The sequence below is a fragment of the Malaclemys terrapin genome, chromosome 3 (genome assembly GCF_027887155.1).
Source record: "Malaclemys terrapin pileata isolate rMalTer1 chromosome 3, rMalTer1.hap1, whole genome shotgun sequence".
NCBI classification, from domain to species: domain Eukaryota; kingdom Metazoa; phylum Chordata; order Testudines; family Emydidae; genus Malaclemys; species Malaclemys terrapin.
In genome coordinates this window covers 177,430,190-177,450,786 of record NC_071507.1, presented here as the reverse complement: position 1 = coordinate 177,450,786, position 20,597 = coordinate 177,430,190, and the positions used below count along the sequence as shown (strand labels likewise).

The 20,597-nt window shown below is 44.7% G+C and overlaps 1 protein-coding gene and 1 long non-coding RNA gene across 2 annotated transcripts in view; one reads left to right on the top strand and one right to left on the bottom strand.

The window, feature by feature from the left end:
* Positions 1 to 2,901: 2,901 nt before the first annotated feature.
* Positions 2,902 to 5,167, bottom strand: LOC128833628 (uncharacterized). The gene is made up of 3 exons (XR_008444307.1): positions 4,913 to 5,167; positions 3,143 to 3,262; positions 2,902 to 3,045 (listed from the first exon to the last, which is right to left on the bottom strand). It is a non-coding gene; the product is annotated as an uncharacterized LOC128833628 (long non-coding RNA).
* A 1,030-nt stretch (positions 5,168 to 6,197) lies between these two features.
* The window catches only part of YWHAQ (tyrosine 3-monooxygenase/tryptophan 5-monooxygenase activation protein theta), a 39,810-nt gene continuing 25,410 nt past the window's right edge, over positions 6,198 to 20,597 (top strand). Inside the window, exons 1-2 of the mRNA XM_054022191.1 lie at positions 6,198 to 6,329; positions 7,800 to 8,178. Coding sequence (XP_053878166.1) covers positions 7,885 to 8,178 — 294 coding nt within the window. The 5' untranslated portion in view covers positions 6,198 to 6,329; positions 7,800 to 7,884. The remainder of the gene's footprint in view (positions 6,330 to 7,799; positions 8,179 to 20,597) is intronic.

The following is a 20,597-nucleotide window of genomic DNA, read 5'->3' as shown; positions in this document are numbered from 1 at the left end:
AAATCCGGGGTCACCCAATGAAATTAATAGGCAGCAGGTTTAAACAAACAAAAGGGAATGCTTCTTCAGACAAAGCACAGTCAACCTGTGAACTTCGTCACGAGGAGATGTTGTGAAGGCCAAAACTATAACAGGGTTCACAAAAGAACTTAGATAAATTCATGGACGATAGGTCCATCAATAGCTATTAGCTAAGATGGTCAGGTATGCAACCACATGCTCTGAATGTTGCATGTTCTCTTCATTCCCTCTGAAGTATCTGGCATTGGCCACTGTCGGAAGACAGGATTCTGGGCTAGATGGATCATTGGTCTGACCCAGTATGGCTGTTCTTATGCTCTTAAAAGATCATTATTAAGGTTGCAAAGTCAAGCACTCAAGTTAGGAAATGCCAGAATTAACATTGCTCATGTGACTTTAATTTAGCCCCCCTGGTGCATATGCATTGAGAGACAATTCTTAATTATATGATCACGTATTATTTTTTCCACAAGACTCTTCTTTCATTCACTGTAAATACTGGATCTGCTCTGGGAATTAATCATGGTTGCATAGTGATTGAGGCTACTGACTTCACATAGGACTCATTTAATTTGTTGCAGAAATTGGAACGAGCATGTCTATTGTGGACCTGGGGGGGATGGTGGGCCTAAGCCCGCACATAGCTAAAGGGCTTCCCCCTCATCTGAGGGGAAGGACGAGTCGACCTGGGCCACAAATGAACACTGGTGACAACAAATAAAAAAACAGAGGTGGAAGTGAAGATCATAGGATAAAAATCTGGTAACCAGAAGAGCAGAGAGCCCCCAACAGCACCCTCTGCTTCTCAAAGGCATCGATGAATTCAGTGAACACTGCCCAGAGTAGGGTTACCATATGTCCTCTTTTTCCCGGACATGTCCGGCTTTTCGGCAGTCAAACCCCCGTCCGGGGGGAACTGCCAAAAAGCCGAACATGTCCGGGAAAATGGCGGCTCTGCTCCTCCCCGACTCTTCGGCTCTGTTTAAGAGCCGGGCTGCCCGAACGCTACTGGCTTCGGGCAGCCCCGTGCCTCCGGACACTGCGCCGCCGGAGCCCGGGAGGGGAAGTGCCCGGCTGGGGGCGCAGGGTCTGGAGGCACGGGGGCTGCCCGAAGCCGGTAGCGCTCGGGCAGCCCGGCTCTTAAACAGACCCGCGGCGGCTGGAGCCTCCAGCCCCCGGGGCTCTGTGTAACTGACACAGTGTCAGTTACACAGAGCCAAAGAGGAGCAAAGCCTCCAGCCGCCCAGGCTCTGTGTAACTGACACAGTGTCAGTTACACAGAGCCCCAGCCGCTGGAGGCTCTGTTTAAGAGCCGGGCTGCCCAAGAGCTACCGGCTTCGGGCAGCCCCCTTGCCTCCGGACCCTGCGCCCCCAGCCGGGCACTTCCCCTCCCGGGCTCCGGCAGCGCAGGGTCCGGAGGAACGGGGGCTGCCCGAAGCCGGTAGCGCTGGGGCAGCCCAGCTCTTAAACAGAGCCTAAGAGGAGCAGAGCCTCCAGCTGCGGGGGCTCTGCTCCTCTTCGGCTCTGTGTAACTTATACAGTGTAAGTTACGCAGAGCCGCAGGAGCCCCGGAGGGGAAGTGCCCGGCTGGGGGCACAGGGTCCGGAGGCATAGGGGCTGCCCAAAGCCCGAGCGCTACCGGCTTCACGGTTTGCTGGGCAGCCTCCAGACCCTGCGCCCCCGGCTGGGCGCTTCCCCTCCCGGGCTCCAGCTGCGCTGGGGAAGCGCCGGCTGGGGGCGCAGGGTCTGGGGGCTGCCCGGGAAACCGTGAAGCTGGTAGCACTGGGGCAGCCCTTTCCCCCTGGCTGGGAGTGGGAGGGAGGAGGGGGCGGGGTTAGGGTGGGGAAGGGGCGGAGTTGGGGCGGGGCTAGGGGTGGGGAAATGGGCAGGGCCAGGGCCCGTGGAGGGTCCTCTTTTTTTATTTATGAGATATGGTAACCCTAGCCCAGAGGAAATCTGCTTGGAGGAGTTATTGTACAAGAAAACGGAAATAGGCCCTACAGTTGCAGAGCACCTCCACTCCCACCCCATCCAACTTCCTTTGGAAGATGTGTAGTGAATGAAGCAGAGAACTTCAGGAAGAGAAAGGAGGGTCTCAAAGTTAAGGCAGTTGAATGCCATCCTGAGAACTACATCTCTGCTTCTGCCAGAGTTCTTATGGGATACTGAGAAATTACACCGTTTTCATTGGTGGCCATTGTGTGTTCTTCATTTTCTGGATGAAAATTTTGAAATAGCTGAGGTCTGATTTGCAGACGTGTTGACCATTCACAACTGCAACTGAGAACAATGGGAGCTCTGCTCTGAACACAAAGTGCTATTTAGTGCTAAGTACTCTGAAAAATCAGGATCTGCGTGTCTCAAATTGGGTACCCAAAATTGTTAACTTTTTTACTTTTATCTCCATATCTCATTTCCTCATCTGTAAAATGGGGACAAACAATAACAGCTCACGTCACAAGAAGGTTTTGAAGATAAACTCGTTAAAGTTTGTTAAGAACTAAGCTATGACAATGACAGCATCATAGAAAAGCCCATGAGGAAATTAACAATTCTGTATTCAGTGCAGAGTTTGGGAGGCATGCACTAAATGCATGGGACCACACACTGAATGATGAGGATGAAAAGAAATACTGAATAGTTACCCATTCTCTGAACACCGTCCTCCCAGTGCACTGACTAGGTCAGGGTCCTGTGGAAAAACAGTATGTGATCATGTAATTAAGAAGTGTATCATAATGCATACACAGAAGAGGACCAAATTAAAGTTGCATGGGCAACCTTAATTTGGGCATTTCCTAACCTTTTTGAGTTGGGCCATTGAATAAAGATAGCTTGGATTAACCCAACTGTCATAATTCAAAATCCACTGACCAGCACTTTGCAGACACCATGATGCAGACATTTGTCTGTCTCCTTCAGAGCCATGATGTAAGAATTCAAAAAGCTTTTGTAGTGCACTTGGTCAGTTTCAGCCCATGACTTCGGTCACTGGTGTTCTAACAGTCTTCACTCTCACTTCATCTGTAAATAAAGGTGATCAGTGAGGACATAGCTGAAGACGAGGGCACTAAGACCACCCCATCAATGGCTGAAAATAGTAGATTAACATAAATCCTACCAAGTCCCGAAGTCTGTTGAATGTGTCATATCTTCCCTTTGGGCCTTCTGGAAGAGTTCCCATTCCATTAACTTCATAGGGTGTATTATCAACCAGTCCCTTGTGGAGAATAGATGTGTCCTAAACTCAAACCACAAGAGGTAGGTAATGATTAGTCCATGACATAGATTTAATATCCAAATGCCTAATCTCCAGTCCTAGCCACACAATAAATCAAGAATTTGAGACAATAATTCCTTCATCTCCATGGTATCCATTAAATCCTGAGCTGATATAGAAAACTCATCCTCTGAGATGGATGTTTAAGTTACTGAGCGTTGTCATCTTTGACGATTCCAAAACCACTGTGGTAAGAACCTGTATTAGCTCATGCAGGGACTTTGCAATTCAGCAGGATGATTTGCCCATTAGAATAAATCCCAGGACGCACACAAGTATGCATTTAATTCAGCTTTGAGGTAGGAGACCTCCTGCATTTCAGATTGGCTACAAAGAACACATCCACAGTATCTCTTCGTCACTTCCTCTTAGGCTCATGCTTGTCTAGAATCAACTATGCCAAAACTTGTCCAGCAGGATCATTCAATCAGCATTTAAGAAATGCATGCAAGACTGGTGGGGCAGAGGTCATCTTTAATTAAATCATGGACGGATGACACTTTATTAACCATCAATCTTATATATAACAGCATGTATAAGCATAAGATTGGAATATTTGTCCACCAATACCCCCAACCTCTAGATGAACCAATGGAATAGAAACTAAACAATTTCTTGTTTAAACCAGGATTTCTTCCTGCCTTGTCTCCCCAACCCATTACCACAGGGATCAAAGAACCCTAAGCTTTACAATCAAGCCCCTCATTCCAAGCCTTTGTATCCACAGTGCACAGCACAGCTGTTCCACCTTCTTGGACACCCTGAAGGGACATATTCTGACAACCAGCTATGGCAGTTAAGGATCTCCAGGGCTGGCTGCAAAACCCATTTTTATTAATCCCCTATCTTCCAATCAGCAGAGAGAAAAAAAAAATCCATCCCTCCTTCCCTTTTCCTGAGGCTCTTGCCTTTATACTAAAGATTACCAAACATCTTCAAAATGCCATCATTAGGTTAAGAAACAGGGAGGAATTTATCCCCAACCCCTTTCCTACCTTTTTTCTGCCTGGCCCCTCCCCTCCCCAGGAAACTCCTCCTACCCCAGACCAACCCCTCCAAAAGGACATTACTCCCTCCATCATGAGTGTCTAACTGTTAGCAAGAGAGGAGTTCTTGTCTGCATCATCAACCCCATGCTTCTGCCCCTGAGAGGTCAAAGATTGGTGACAAGGCCTAAAATCAAGGAAAACTCAATCCACTATTTTTTATTTGTCCTATTGATCTTTCACCTCTACCTAAGGAAAAAGATAAACTTATCCACTCAAGTCTACACCCCTCTTGAAATACCCCCTCATCAACTATCCCCACAAAATCCACAAGAGAAAATAAAGCCTAAAAACCTTGCTCATTTACTTCTCCTGCTGATCATCATCAAAACCCAGGACAGAAACAGACTATTGTTGAGGTGGAGGAGAAAATAATTTTTGAATTTTTAAAGCTTCTTTCATCCCCCCACATCTCCCATTCATCCCCCCAACACATTCTAACTCCCATCTACCAACCAGCAACACACACACATTCTGCACACCTCCCAACAGCCATCTATTATTTCCCCAAGCACATTTGCACCAAATCTGTCCAGCATCACCCACCCATTTCCCTCACACTTACCTGTAGAGTAGACCCTATTGTCTAGCAATACCATCCACCACCCCATGCATCCCAGAAGCCACCAATGCCTATAACAGCTCCCAACTATCCCAGAACCCATCTCCAGCAGCTCACTGGCCCTTCAATACCCATTGCCATATCCTCAGTAGCATTCTGAACCCCAGTACCTACTTCCGCAGCACCCTAAACTTCCAACAGCACTGACACTTAACTAGCCTTCACATCCACCTCCCTACCCTCCAGTCATAACTCTCTCAGTACATTCCATCACTTCTACCCACCCACTGCAGCACCTACCCCAGCTCCCCTCAATCCCCATGCAACACCCACCCCCAGTTCCCCTCTAACAGTGCACCCTCCCCCCTCAGCAATCACCCAGTTCCCCTCTATCAGTGTATGCTCCCCCCTCAGCATCCATCCTCCAGCTCTCCCTCTATTAGTGCACACTGCACCCTCAGCACCACCCCCACTTCCCTCTCTATCAGTCCACACTCACTCCTCAGCATCTATCCTCCAGCTCCCTTCTACCAGTGCACGCTCCCCCCTCAACACCCATCTATCAGTGCACACTTCCCTGTGCAACATCCACGCCCAGCTCTGCTCTATCAGCGCTTCCCCTCAGTAGACCCCCAAATCGCCTCTATCAGTGCATGCTCCTCCCTCAGCATCTATCCCCCAGCTCCCTTCTATCAGCGCATGCTTCCCTGTACAACACCCACGCCCTGCTCCCCTCTATCAGTGCGTGCTCCCCCCTCAGCACTCACCCCTAGCTCCCCTCAATCGGTGCACGCTCCCCCTTGTAACACCCACCCTCTATCGGTGCACACTCCTCCTCAGCACCCACCCCCAGCTCCCCTCTATCAGTGCACGCTCCCCCGAGCAACACCCACACCCAGCTTCCCACGCTCCCACCCGCTCTCCGGCCTCCGAGTCTCCCTCTCCCCCTCCCAACCGCAGCAGCACGAGCCGCCCCAGCCGCGCCTCCGCACTGTCTCGTGCCGCGCCCAGACTTGGCTCCCAGTGCCAGGGCAGGGCGTGGAAGGGAGGGGGGTTGTAGCAGTATCACCATGGTGACAGTGACGTCAGCTCACCCTGGATGTAATTGGAGGAAACCCCGTGGCCCCAGCCGCAGCCCACGGGCCAACCGAGCTTGCGCCCTGCCTGTGCCCTCCCCCGCGACGGCGCGCTAAGTCTTGATTGGCTAATAGCACGCGGAGGGTGGGCCCCGGGTCGGAGCAGGCGTTCGGATTGGCCGTGTGAGCGCGGGTCTGGCAGCGGGTAGGGTTGCTTGTGCCAACGCCCTTTAGCGCTGGCTCTCGCTTGAGACGGGAGCGGCTCTTTCTCCTCGCCCCAGCCCCGAGCGGAGCGCACCCGATTTAGCGGCGCCAGCCGGCTCGGCCTAGCGGAGCGGACCCAGGTGAGTGGGGGCTGAGGTCGGCCACGGGGATGAGAGGGGTCGCCGCGTCCTCCATTTTGTGAGAGCGGCGCGGAGTCCCCAGCCGCGTCGGGGAGCGGGAGATGCCGCCAGCGCCGCCGCCATTTCACGCCCGGCGGGGCCGCCGGGACACCACGCTTTCCCCTCCGTCCGGGCCCCCTGGGGGGCAGCTCCTCCTGCCTACCCGGGCAGGGGTCGTGCCCAGCCCCGGAGAGAGCTGCCAAGCCCCGTTCTCCCCGGGAGAGCGCAGGGCCGGGCCCAAGGCGTGGACAGAGTTGCCTTTTCCCCCCGCCCGCTCTGGCCTGAGCCTGCAGACCCCACCCACCCTGCCTGAGCGAGTCCTGTTCGCCGCGCCCCCCCCCGGGGGATGGGACTCCCCCGTCCCCGCCCTCTCCCGAGGGATAGAGTCTCGGTGTCCCCCCAGGGAGACTCGGCTAGGGGCTTCCCCGCGTGGGACGTGAAGCCGCCTTGCCTCGCGCTGGGGACGCGGATCCGCTTGCCCCAGTGCCGGCGCTTCATCCCCTCTCTTTGCTCTAGGGAAAGGCTCCCCGCGGTCTCCCGGCCTCGTCCCGCGCCCCCTCCTTCGCCAAGGGACAAAGGTTCCCTTATTCTGTCTCCTCATCTCAGGGACCCCACACACACACACGTGTCTGCCCAATCCGCCCGGAACGGGCGCCCCTCCCGATGCCCCTGCTTGCCCTGCGGGAGCACGAATTGCTATCCCTGCCCTCAGATTCTCTCTTTTTGAAGCCATTGTGTTTCCAGACACGCACTAGGTAACCGCCTTCTCCCCGTGTCCTTTGCGCCGGTTTGTCCTCCCGTGTGTGCCCTGGGGCTGGTGGTTCATCTACTGCCCCTCTCTAGTGCTCCCACCTTCAAGACAAACCACTCTGACCCCCACGCCTAGAGGGAAGTGTTTGGGCAAGGCTCCTGGGGATGGCCCCTTTGGGTTAATGACTTCCAGGCGTCTGTTTCTTCCCCTCCCCCCTCTAATATCTTGACTAACCGCAGGCTGCAAGCCCTGCTAGTGCACACAGGGGTGAGAGGGAGGAAAGTGGAGGTGGAGACAAAAGCCATTCTGAGGAGGCTGGAGTGCCTCTTTCCACCATCTGGTCTCTAGATTGGTCTCCTGTGGGGAGAGATTATGTTATCTTTTTTCCTGTCCTGGTGGTCTGGGTTATTAACCTTTCTTAGAGGCTCTGGAGATGGGTGCACTTCCCCTCTCCTGTAACCAATTCCCTGTGAAAAGGGCTGATTGTATAGGCCTGGGATTCTTCATTCCAGGATAGCTCTTGGGGTGGTGTAGTGGTGGGGACCCCGTGTGGCCTGTGATTCTTGGTTCCTGGGGAGATGGTTGGTTTGGTGTCTTCTCAGTTTTGGGGAGGGGCAAAGTGTGGTGTTTTGCAGCTCTTGGCTCCCAGAGACATGGCTAATCTGTTTCCTCCCTTGCAGGTTTTGAGGTGCCTTTTCCTCTTGACAGTGTGACAGCCCTAGCCTCTCCTTCTGCCTTGCTGTGCTTTCCCCACTGCCAGCCACCATGGAGAAGACCGAGATGATCCAAAAAGCCAAGCTGGCTGAGCAGGCTGAGCGCTATGATGATATGGCCACCTGCATGAAGGCAGTAACCGAACAGGGTGCTGAGTTATCCAACGAGGAGCGCAACCTGCTCTCGGTGGCCTACAAGAACGTAGTGGGGGGGCGGCGCTCTGCCTGGAGGGTCATCTCTAGCATTGAGCAGAAAACAGACACCAACGACAAGAAGATGCAGCTTGTCAAGGACTATCGGGAGAAGGTGGAGTCTGAGCTCAGGTCCATCTGCACCACTGTGCTGGTGAGTTGAGGAACTGGGGATACATCTCGTAACCCTTGACGCACAAGAGATCTGTACGTACCTCTGTGCTTGGGAGTGAGATCGTAGGTTTGGGTGTGGGAGATCTATGTGTGACACTATGTTGGAGTGTGGGGTAAGCCATTGCACCACTCGACTGAAGGACGCAGGGATGTGGTCATGGTGAAGTGTGGAAAAGGAGGATGGGAGGCGGGGGTGAGATCAATATGCAGCACTGTCTTGTAGTTATGGGGGCTATAGGAGGATTTGAGCTCAAGTTCGTCTGCACCATCATGTGAGTATGCTCATCTGTCTGCAGTAATAGGGTTGGAAGGAAAAACAAGAAAGCTTCTTTCTTCCTTTTGTGGTTCTTGATTAATAAAACAGTTGAAAGCATCCAGATTAGACCGAGTGATAACTGAATTATCTGCTTTGATGTGCTCAGTTGGGTGGTGGTCACAAACTTCTGTGTTACTTCAGTCAAGAAGTGGGCTGTAGTCCACGAAAGCTTATGCTCTAATAAATTTGTTAGTCTCTAAGGTGCCACAAGTACTCCTGTTCTTCTTTTTTCAGTCAAGAGGAGACTTATAAGAAGTTGAATAGCTTTAGAGGGGGTCTTGAATAAAATGTATATTTTATATTGTATAAAATATAAAGTCATCTTCAGTGAAGATGTAAATATTAAATCTGTAGAAAATTAGGCTTTGTTTACTTCCAGATGTACTTTTTAGACTGCCTTGTGTGGTAGAGATGCAGTCATGGAATAATGCAAAACTACAAAGATTTAAGCTTGTAAGAGGTACTGCAGATGAATATTAATATTGGAGTACAGAAATGCCCATATATATATTTATTGGGGGATGACGACAGTGTCCATGTCTTCTAGATGTTCGCAATGGTGCAAATATACTGCATTACAGTGGGGGCTCGATCTGTATCAGCAGTGCAGAACATGCAGCACCCTATTCCACATGATCAATGAAAGTTCTGGCTGCAGAAAGCTAGATGTGTAATGCAGTTGGAAACATGTAGCAAATAATCTTGAATGCTTTATTACCAATGTAATGATAAAATAACATTTCAAGTGGTATCTAATTTCAGGCATCTTAGGACAGGAATATTCTCGGCTCTCTGAGCTAAGATCAAGCGTAGTATCTGTTCTGATCAGTTCTTACGAATAAACAAGTATTTCTAGTTTAGCCAGGAGGTAAACTTGTACTCACTCGGATTAGGAGACTTGTATTTATTGCTGTCTCTTTCAGTAGTAATTGAGAAGCAAAATCAAGCCAAGAATTCTAGCTCATCTGACAAGGGGGAACATCTTCCTGGGTTGTGTGGAAATATGTACACGTTCCAATGTTTGCTGCCACCTAGAATTTTTTTTCTGAATTAAAAATCTGGTCTAACAATTCTAAGCAGTTTTCTTATAAAGATTTATTTGAAACTACTTAGTATATCAGTCAAGACAATTACTACTTTTTCTTTAATACACTTAAAGGGTATTTCATGTCTTAAAAAAACTTCTGCTGTTTCAGGTATGGCTAAAACTTGCTAAAGCTTCATTTTTTTTTAAATATAGTCTGACTCATAAACCACAGGTTTAGACTGATTCTTGTTTCCTGTGACAGAATTCTAATTAGACTTACTGATGTGTTGCCAATATTTTTACAATGGGGCTCCTTCAAATCATCTCTCCTCTTCTGTGATCCAATCTAGCCACCAGTGTGTTGGGATTCATACACCCAATCAACCCTCCGAACTTTGAGACTTTTACCCCCTTGTGCCCTTTACTTCCTGTCAAATTGAATTCTCAAGAGGTTTTGTGATAAACCGTCTCATCCTGTTTTGTTACTTCATCTTAATAGATGCTTCTATAAGTGGTCTAGTGCAGGGGTGGCCAACCTGTGGCTGCAGAGCCACAAGTGGCTCTTCAGAAGTTAATATGCAGCTCCTTTTATAGGCACTGACTCTGGTGCCGGAGCTACAGGCACCAACTTTCCAATGTGCCAGGGGGTGCTCACTGCTCAACACCCTGGCTCTGCCACAGGCCCTGCCCCCACTCCACCGCTTCCTGCCCCCTCCCCTGAACCTGCCATGCCCTCGCTCCCCCCCCCCCCCACTCCCCAGAGCCTCCTGCTTGCCTGAAACAGCTGATCAGGCAGTGTGGGGAAGGGGGAGTGCTGATCGATGGGGCTACTGGTGTGTGTGTGGGGGGGGGGAGCTGACATTACTGTGGCTCTTTGGCAATGTACATTGGTAAATTCTGGCTCCTTCTCAGGCTCAGGTTGGCCACCCCTGATCTAGTGGCTCTGGAACTGAATGAGATGTGAGCATTGAGCCCTTTTGGGTCTTGTCTATGCTGAAGTTAACCTAATCAATTGGTCAGTAATTGATGTAGCGGCTCTAGTGCAAATGTGTAATGTTCACAAAGGTGATGTTTGTGTGTATCCCAGTAAACTTGTCCCAATTTCACTGCATGTGCTCCCTCTGCTCTCATCTGGGACCTCATTGGCAACTGCCTGCTTTCATTTGCTCCTAAAGTCTGCAGGAAGTAGTGAAGACAGAAACCTACAAAGCCACATGCTTTTCCTGTTCCCTGGCATCAGCAAAAACAAAGATGCACATCTTCCTGTAGTGGGGGAAAGGGTTTATTATCAGCTTTCACTGCTAGCTGTGATACTGCTGCTTTCCCTCCCAGCACCATCTGTAGTTGTACCCTATTTTCCTTTCCGTTACCTACTTCATTCTGCTGCTACTCTGTTCCATGAGTCAGCAGCTGAAAGATTGAAACTGCCACTATAAAGAACAAATTTCCCAGTGCTTGCATATGAATTAGAGAAGGAACAAAGCATGCTTTGGTGAGCCCCCTTCAGCACATCATAGCTTTTAATCAAATTTCAAAATAACTTGAAGTTATTCCTGGTTTCCAGGAACATTAAGTTCCTACTCTGGTAAGCTACCTCTCGGAGGTTATCACGTTAGTACAAAACTTCTCTGTAGTCTAGTCTGTGGTAAATGCAATAACTGCTTGCAAACGACATGGAAGGGTTCCTTGTCAGTCACTAAACTGTTGCGATCTAAAAAGGGTGGATATTTTGGGTGCAGTAGGTGGCTGCTATTACTCAGTTATGTTACTAACAAAAAAAGCTTTGTTGCTGTCTATACAGCTCAGCTTTCAGAAATTCATACATGCTGTTCTAGAAATCTGCATTTATAAATAATCTTAGCATTTCGCATGCTGCAGTAGAACCTCAGTTACGAACACCAGAGTTATGAACTGACCGGTCAACCGCACCCCTCATTTGGAATTGGCAGTATGCAATCAGACAGCTGCAATGACACCCCCCCCCCCAAAAAAAAGGCAAATACAACATAGTGCTATGTTAGCCATAAACTACTTTAAAAAAAAGTTTTAAAAATTTGACAAGGTAAGGAAACTGTTTCTGTGCTTATTTCATTTAATTTAAGATGGTTAAAAGCAGCATTTTTCTTCTGCATAGTAAAGTTTCAAAGCTGTATTAAGTCATTGTTCAGTTGTAGACATCTGAAAGAACAATAACGTTTTGTTCAGAGTAATAAACAACCTCTATTCCTGAGGTGTTCATAACTGGGAGGTTCTACTGTGGTTAAATAACTAAAATGATGTAACATAGTCTGACGTTCCTTTTTTCCCTAAAGAGTGCTCCAGCTCTACTAGTTTAATAATAAGAATAGTAAAGGAATTTTTTTTATTATCTCCACTGAAATGCTTCTACTGCAGGCCATTTAAAATTCTTTATTTCATTTTGACTTTATCTTATCTCTTGCAAGCCATTCACATTCAGCTCTCATCAGTGGACACAGAGCTGGTCACAACTGTGTTAAGATGTTGTTGGTGCTAATTGTGTTCCAAAAGCAGAAGATGGAACTTAAAACAAGATAATCTTGATGAAGTTTCACAGGTGACGAGGGATTTAATCCTTCAGGCAAGAGAATGGTCATTGAAACAAAAGCATGGCCCAGTTACCATATGGATTTGGCAGAAAACTTGCAGTTTGAACGTCATTTGTTGCCCATAAGTTGAGAAATTTTCAGTAAAGCTGGTTGAATTGCTTGACTGTTCTACTGGATACTGTTGAATGACTAAAACTGTAGAATTTTCAAAAGTGCTTAAGTGATTTAGGAGCACAATTACCAAGTCACTGGAATGCTTTTGAAGATCCCACAATTCCCCAGACTTGGAGGCCATGGAATTTAATTTCTGTGTAACTGATTCTAAAATTCTTTAATTATAAAGATAAAAGTAGGAGTTATTGATTGTTTACTTTATGAGTATGGGTAAATGTAGTGTTAAACTTGCATGGCATGCTCAAAGCTCTAGCACATGAACATTGCTACGTTTTGCAATCATCCAGTGCATCTTAATGGCTACAGCTTTCAGGTTTTTAAAAAATGGAATACTTCCAAATGCACCATACTATGGAAAGCTGTGGTGCACCCTTTCTTTGAGAAGCAATTGAAGTGTGGTGTAGCAGAGTATAAACAACAGTACAGTGGTGTCTGAGAACCTTTTGAATGCTACTGATACCAGTATTGATTCCTAGCTTTGCTGCCTTTTGTGTGGCGGGGAGAAGGAAACGGAGATTTTTTCACAATATGGTAGGCTTCTGATATATCTTGTACCAACTTCAAGGTCCTTAGTACTTCACCCTTCAAGGGACATGACATATTTCTCACAAGTTCACTGTTTAATTTGTGTACTTTCTGTATTACATAACACTCTGTATATCCGTTTCTATATCCCCAGTTTGTTGGGGCTTTTCATACAACAGGGAAGAGATTTTTAAATTGAAAATAAATTGGTATGGTAATGTGGGGACAGTACTGACACTAAATCTTAATTTAAAAATGGCAAACTTTCAAGATGCTGATGTTGCTTGCTTCATGCTTTTTGTATTTATATAAAAAAAAAAAACCCTCAAATTGTAGCTGCTTTGTGTCAATCATGCGGGTCAGGTACTTAATCAAGAAACAGCATAAAAAAACTGTCATCCCACCTCTCAAAGCTTGTTGTTTGGTTGACAAGACTTTTTTTATTACCAGACTAACATGGTAGCTACTCGTTTTTAAAAATACATCAGGAAACAGTCATTTGATCAGGGTTCTGAGGAAAGCCATGAGAATGAAGAAAGGATTAGGGAAACATGCCTTATGTGACATAGAAAGAGCTCCTTTTTAGCTTAAAGAGAAGGTTAAGGGATTACTTGTTCAGATTCTGTAAGTACGTATCGAGCTTATTCCCCATATAATGTTCGCTTCAATCTAGTATACAGAGTTTTAGCATGATCCAATGGCTGGAAATTGAAGCTAGACAAATTCAAACTGGAAATGAGGCATACATTTTTAACAGAGTGTGATTTAACTATTGGAACAAGTTACCAAGGTTTGTGGTGGATTCTTCATCACTGGCAGATTTTTAAATAGACGGTGGATGATTTTCTAAAAGATACTCTAGTTCATAAGACATTTATTATGGGGAAATTCTATGGCCTGTGTTAAACAGGAGGGCAGACTAGATCAGTCCTGGGCAACCCGCAGGCCGCACATGGCCCGTGAGGATAATCTGATGGCGGGCCACCAGACAAGTTGTTTACATTTGCACGGCCGCCCACAGCTCCCAGTGGCTGCGGTTTGCTGTTCCCAGCCAATGGGAGCTGCAGGAAGCAACGACCAGCACGTCCCTGTGGCTCCCATTGGCCGAGAACAGCAAAACGTAGCCACTGGGAGATGAGGGCGGCTCTGCACATGTAAACAACCTGTCTGGCAGCCCGCCAGCAGATTACCCTGACAGGCTGCAGGTTGCCTGTCACTGGACTAGATCACAGTGTAGTCCAGGGGTCGGCAACCTTTCAGAAGTGGTGTGCAGAGTCTTCATTTATTCACTCTAATTTAAGGTTTCGCGTGCCAGTAATACATTTTAATGTTTTTTAGATGGTCTCTTTCTATAAGTCTAGAATATATCACTAAACTATTTGTTGTATGTAAAGTAAATAAGGTTTTTAAAATGTTTAAGAAGCTTCATTTAAAATTAAAATAAAATGCAGAGCCCCCCGGACCGGTGGCCAGGACCCGGGTAGTGAGTGTGCCGCCTTCGGCATGCATGCCATAGGTTGCCTACCCCGGTGTAGTCCCTTTTGGCCTTGGAATCTATTTAATCTAGAAAGGTTATTGGTAACCTCACTTGAGTTGCTAAGTGTATATGCACTGTGGCTGTTTTTTTTATTTTAGGGCAATTTTATTTCACATTGAATAAAATGGCATACACTACCAACTTTAGGGTTGGGTCTATAGAACTACACTTTCTCCTGATGAGAGAATGCAGGGACATAATTGAACACTAATATCAAATGATAACTTTAATAGTTGAAAGAAACTGTGTGCATTAGGACATCTTGCATTTCCCTAAGCTGCCCAAAACATCATTAGCAAAGGCTAATGTAATCAGGAGTGTGAAGAAGCATGTTTGCAGCCTCTGCCAAGTGTACTTTACGTAGGCATTGGAACTTGTTCACTCGATTTTTTTTGTGTGTGTGTGTGAGAACTTTTCTAGTGGATACAAAACTGAACTGGTGGTTGCAGTGCCGATTAGCTCTTTAAATTGTTTCTCTATATTTTCCATTCTTTACATGGCTGGGTTTTTGTAACTGTACACTTCAAAAATCAGATATGAGAATGGGTTATTGCAATAACCCATATCTTGTATATTAGAAGCACTGAGGTTTTTGAATATACTTACATTTTCAAACTAATGTAATTAGCACTGTTTAATAAAACTTGAGATGATTGCTCTTTCAGATCCTGAGACATCTGCTGGAGCAGTTAAATGGTTATCACAGACTCAGAATAGGCTTTCAACCTAAATCTCTTGGGGTGTGTGAGTGGGTTTTTTTTTGTTTGTTTGTTTGTTTGTTTTTTTTTTAACTTCATCATAATCTAAGGCCCAGTTTACAAATTGGCATTTTTTTATCTGAATTCTGCTGGAGAGACCCTTGGCTTCAGAAATAAACTAAGGCTTACGTTACTCATTTCACTAATTCAGCAATCAGTGTTCCATGTTTGATATTAACCTTATTTTATGTTGCCCCCAGATCTTCAGTGAACTGTAAAATTTTTGTATTGAAATGCATACAATTGTAAATGTAATCCATAGGGTTTGGTGGCTGAATAGAAGTCAGTATGGTCTATTGACAGCTGGGATGTTGTCAAAAGCAGTTTGGTTGGAAAGAATAATCACGTTAGCTGATGGTTGCCACTAATTTAATTTTGTTTCAGTAATGTTGATACTGAGTTTGAGTTAATTGCCCCAAAGACAACTGGGGCATACCTGAGGCAACCACTGCATGAGTTTACCCTTTGTTCATGATTTGAACCGTAAAGAGTAGAAACACAATTATGATAATCCAATATTTTAGATTCTATAATGCGATTTTATAGATGAAGAATCATGGCGTGCACATGACTCAGTTTCCTATCCTCTGCTTTCAGTGAGAGGTTACTATTTTGGAAAGTAGTATGAATGGGATAGAAAGGATAGGCAATGCATCTTTAATATACATATGCATTTGTACAGTAGAAATCATAAAACTTCATCTTGTGAGGAAATCTTTACTACTTCAGATTGTACGTATAGGTTTCTTACAGGGTGGATTGATTTAAATCTATGCACTCGTGTTTTGAACTTGTACTTCTTATTAAAGAGAGGCTGATTCTCATGGGTAACCATTAAAACATGTCACTCTGCAATTAAATTTGGTGCTTCTCTTTGCTAACCAGGAGTATACACTATATGTATTCCCATTTATTTAAGAAAGTATATAGAATAACATTTTAACTAGGTTAATTTTTGGCTTGCAATTTGTGTCAATCTCTATTTGGATGGAAATTCAAAATCAATTAGAAATGCACAAAAACAGCGTTTTTATTATTTATTTAATAAAACTACCTGTAATGGATACACAATCTTTCCAATGTGTCTTGGATTTAAAACTTTTTTATTAAACAAAGGCAGTATTATCTGTAATTATTTAATTGAACTGATTGTATCTGATCACTATGTCCTTCAAGACTTTAGAACTAGTAGATCTCATCCCCTCTGTTCTTCTGATTGGTAGAAAAAAACAAGCTTCCCTGCTTTTTCAACTGAATTGGATTCTTGACTGGTATGAGCTAGTAATTGAACTAATCTAGATGAGTAGACTGTAATTAAGGAGTCATCTCCATGTGCAGAAGGAGGCTCCTGCTGCCAAAAGCCAGTTTAGCGCTTTAGATTCCAGTTTATTAGCCAGTGACTTTTTTAAAACTTGGCAACAACTGTGTACTTCTGAATAGTAATCTTTTTATTTAATTTAAATGACTTTAATAGATATCAGCTTAGTCATCAACATACATTTTAAATTTCAAATTGAATTGTAATTAAAAAATTTAACAACTTTAGAATTATTTTAAAAATGCCTGTATTTAATTTAAATACCAATTTTTAAAAACTGTGTTTTTTTTTTTTGTTTTTTTTTTTTAAGTCATTGATTTTATCCATCTGTTTTTTTTTTTTATGGAATTCATTGAAATTTGATTCGGGAAGAATTGACACTGGTGTTGCTCAAGATTGATTGCCCACCCCCCTCTTTGTATCTGACTTAAGTGACATCTTATTGGTGTGATCTAATTTCATAGCATTTGAGTTCCATGCTGTGTATGTTATATTAATATCTAGAGAATGAATACTTAGATTTCAGGGCACTTAAGAACTGTGTGTGAATGCTGGTTTATATATAGGAGGTCTGAGAAACCACACTTGCTTTCTGCAGGTTTTTGACTCAAAATAACTTGTCTTAACAACAAAAGTAGGGCTGTCAAGCAATTAAACAATAATAGAACACCATTTATTTAAATATTTTGGATGTTTCCTATATTTTCAAATATATTGACTTCAGTTACAACACAATAGAAAGTGTACAGTGCTCACTTTATATTTTTGTTTACAAATATTTGCACTGTAAAAAAATAGTATTTTTCAATTCACCTAATACAAGTAAGTGTACTGTAATCTCTATCATGAAAGTTGAAATTACAAATGTAGAATTGTTAAAAAAAACAAAACCCTGCATTCAAAAATAAAAACGTAATACTTTAGAACCTACAAGTCCCTGAGTCCTACTTCTTATTCAGCCAGTCGCTCAGACAAACAAGTTTGTTTACGTTTGCAGGAGGTAACGTTGCCCACTTCTTGTTTACAATGCCACCTGAAAGTGAGAACAGGTGTTCACATGGCTCTGCTGTAGTTGGCGTCGCAAGATATTTACGTGCCAGATGCACTAAAGATTAATATGTTCTTTCATGCTTCAACCATCATTCCAGAGCATGTGTCCATTCTGATGATAGGTTCTGCTCAATAACGATCCAAAGTAACACATGTTCAACTTCATCATCTGAGTCAGATGCCACCAGCAGAAGGTTGATTTTCTTTTTTGGTGGTTCGGGTTTTGTAGTTTCCACACCAGAGCGTTTCTCTTTTAAGACTTCTGAAAGCATGCACCACACCTCATCCCTCTCAGATTTTGGAAGGCAGTTCAAATTCTTAAACTTTGGGTCAAGTGCTGTAGCTATCTTTAGAAATCTCACATTGGTACCTTCTTTGCGTTTTGTCAGATCTACAGTGAAAGTATTCTTTAAAATGAACCACATGCTGGGTCATCATCCGAGACTGCTATAACATGAAATGTAGGGTAGAATGCAGGTAAAACAGCAGGAGATGTACGGGGTGTGTGTGTGTCTGTTCCCCCCCACCCCGGAGTTCATTCAGAAAGTTAATTAACACATTGTTTTTTAATGAGCGTCATGGTGGCTGGAATGTAAGTAAGAAGCAGGCAACGTTATCTCCCTTAAATGTAAACAAACTTGTTTGTCTTAGCAATTGGCTGAACAAGTAGTAGGACTGAGTGGGTTTGTAGGCTCTACAGTTTTACATTTTGTTTTTGAGTGCAGTTGTGTAACAAACAAATTTGTAAGTTACATTTTCACAATACATATTGTGCTACAGTATTTGTGTGAGGTGATTTGAAATACTATTTCTTCTTCGAGTGCTTGCTCATATCCATTCCATTAGGTGTGTGCGCGCCGCGTGCACGATCGTCGGAAGATTTTCTACCCTAGCAACACCGGTGTGTTGTAATTGAAATCAGTATATTTGAAAATGTAGAAAACATCCAAACTACTTAATAAATTTAAATTGCTATTCTTTTTAACAGTGCGATTAAAACTGATTAATCGCGATTAAAAAAATTAATCAGTTTTTTAGTTTAATCAAGTGAGTTAATTGCAATTAATCAACAGCCCTAAACAAAACCCCTCCAATTCTTGTGGAAATTTGTTACATTTCTGGTATAAGTACATGATTTTTGGAAAGGTACATTTTAAAAAGTTAAAAGGATTAAAATTTAATCCAACAAGCTATATAAAACTGTGAAACTTATGTTACCACTTCACTCCAACCTAAGGGAAGCAGTTTCTAGAAAGAGGAAAACCCAAACCTTGCAATAATTGAAAAATTACATTTTATTAGGATTTCAGTGGATCATTTCTTCTGCTTGCCTGACAATCACTTATACAAGCATAAATCTCCTAAAGGAGCTGTTGGTAGACCAGATAGACTGGAGAGTTTAAGGGGACTGTCCGTGACTCCATAGCCATATTGTTACTGTATAGTGATCCAGGAGTTGACGTGTTACTGGCTTGGTGGAATGTAATTATAGAACACAGCACCAGTGTAGGTGTCTGCCTGGAGGTTGGCACTCATGGTTGAGAAACAATCAACAGTGTGACAAAGATGCCCATTACTAATAGAAGTGAGAGTTTGTACATCCATCAAAGAAATGGAAATAGGTAACACTGTAAACAGTGTTTTCCTAAACTGTGTTGCGCACACACACACACCCACACACCCCCGGTATTGTGAAAGAGTAAGTGGGGCTTTGGAGGGGAGGGTTTGAGATGTCAAGCCAGGAGGGAGGAGGGGTAAGAAGCAGGGTGAGGAAGGCAGGGGCCTTAGAGGGAGCACAGCTCACATCTGGATCCTGCTCTGTCTGCTTCATGGTCCTGCTGGAACCCACATCAGCTCCTCTCAGTGCAACAGGAAGTCCCAAGCCATCAGGGAGGCATAAGGAGTGGGGGGGGGGGGCGGGTACGTGCAGCATGGGCCAGGGATGCCATTTAGGAGGGAGGCTGTTCATGATCTCATCCCAGGGAAGGCATCAGAGGCACAGAGTTGGCTCTGGTAGCAGATTCCAAGGACTGATGGTGCTGAACCCCCCTTCCCCCCCCCCCAGCCCAGCAGGTAGGGGGAACCTGTGCTGCTGATACTGCTGAAGTGTAGGGGTGCCCAGTCTGGATTCCAATGGCAACTCCCTCCTGCAGAATGGGTTAGCAAGGCTGGATGTGGATTGGGGAATGTAGGACTGAAAAACTTGCTCCCGTCCCTGAAATATGTGAATTGGCATCACTGCTGGCCCTGGAGGAGTCACATTAAGAGGTGAGCCCAAAGGGGGATGTGGGATGAAAATGTTCGGGAACCCTAACCACTGCTCTAGAAGCTACAAAAACTGAAGATAATTAATTTAGGGTTCTCCACCAAAGCACTCATTTGGCTCAGTGTACATCTTAATAGCATTGGTGAAACAGCAAAACATTCCAGTTTCCATACTGGATCGGAAGTTCACCTGGTCAGGTATCCTTTTTCCAATACCAGTTTTTCAAAGAAGTTAATAAAATCTATCATGGAAAATAGTCTATAGGAACAATTCCTGCATGATCCCATGAGTGGTTAGCATATGCCCTGAAACATGAGGGTTTATATATTTTAAACTCTATCCTGTCTCTTGTAACTGCATGTTACCCATTTTTGCTACATTTCCTCCTTTTTGAATGTCGGCTAGACTTTTTCCATATACCTTTTGCTATTGCATGCATCCATCTCTGCAGAATTGTATCCAATATTTTTGGCTTTCCTAATATAGAAGTCTTTCCATGTTCTTTCTTTTTTTTCACCTTGAGAAGGCATGACCAGAGTAAAGTGTTCCATTTTGGAGTATACTAATAACATAATAAAATTATAATTTCAGTGAATCCTAATCCATTCTTTAGACATCTTAATGTTTGCTTCAATGACCTCAAATGGTCTACCTGAATTGTTATTTATTTACTAACAATATCTGAGTTGTAAAAATTATTCCTTCCAGTGTGCATTACTTTCCTTTTTCAATACTGAATTTCATATACCTGGGTGCCCTCCATTCGCCTGCCCGTTAGGGCTCTTAAGTGCCTCAGGACTTGTCTACATTTGAAATGCTACAGAGATACATCTGTGCTGCTATAGTGCTTCACCTCCTGAA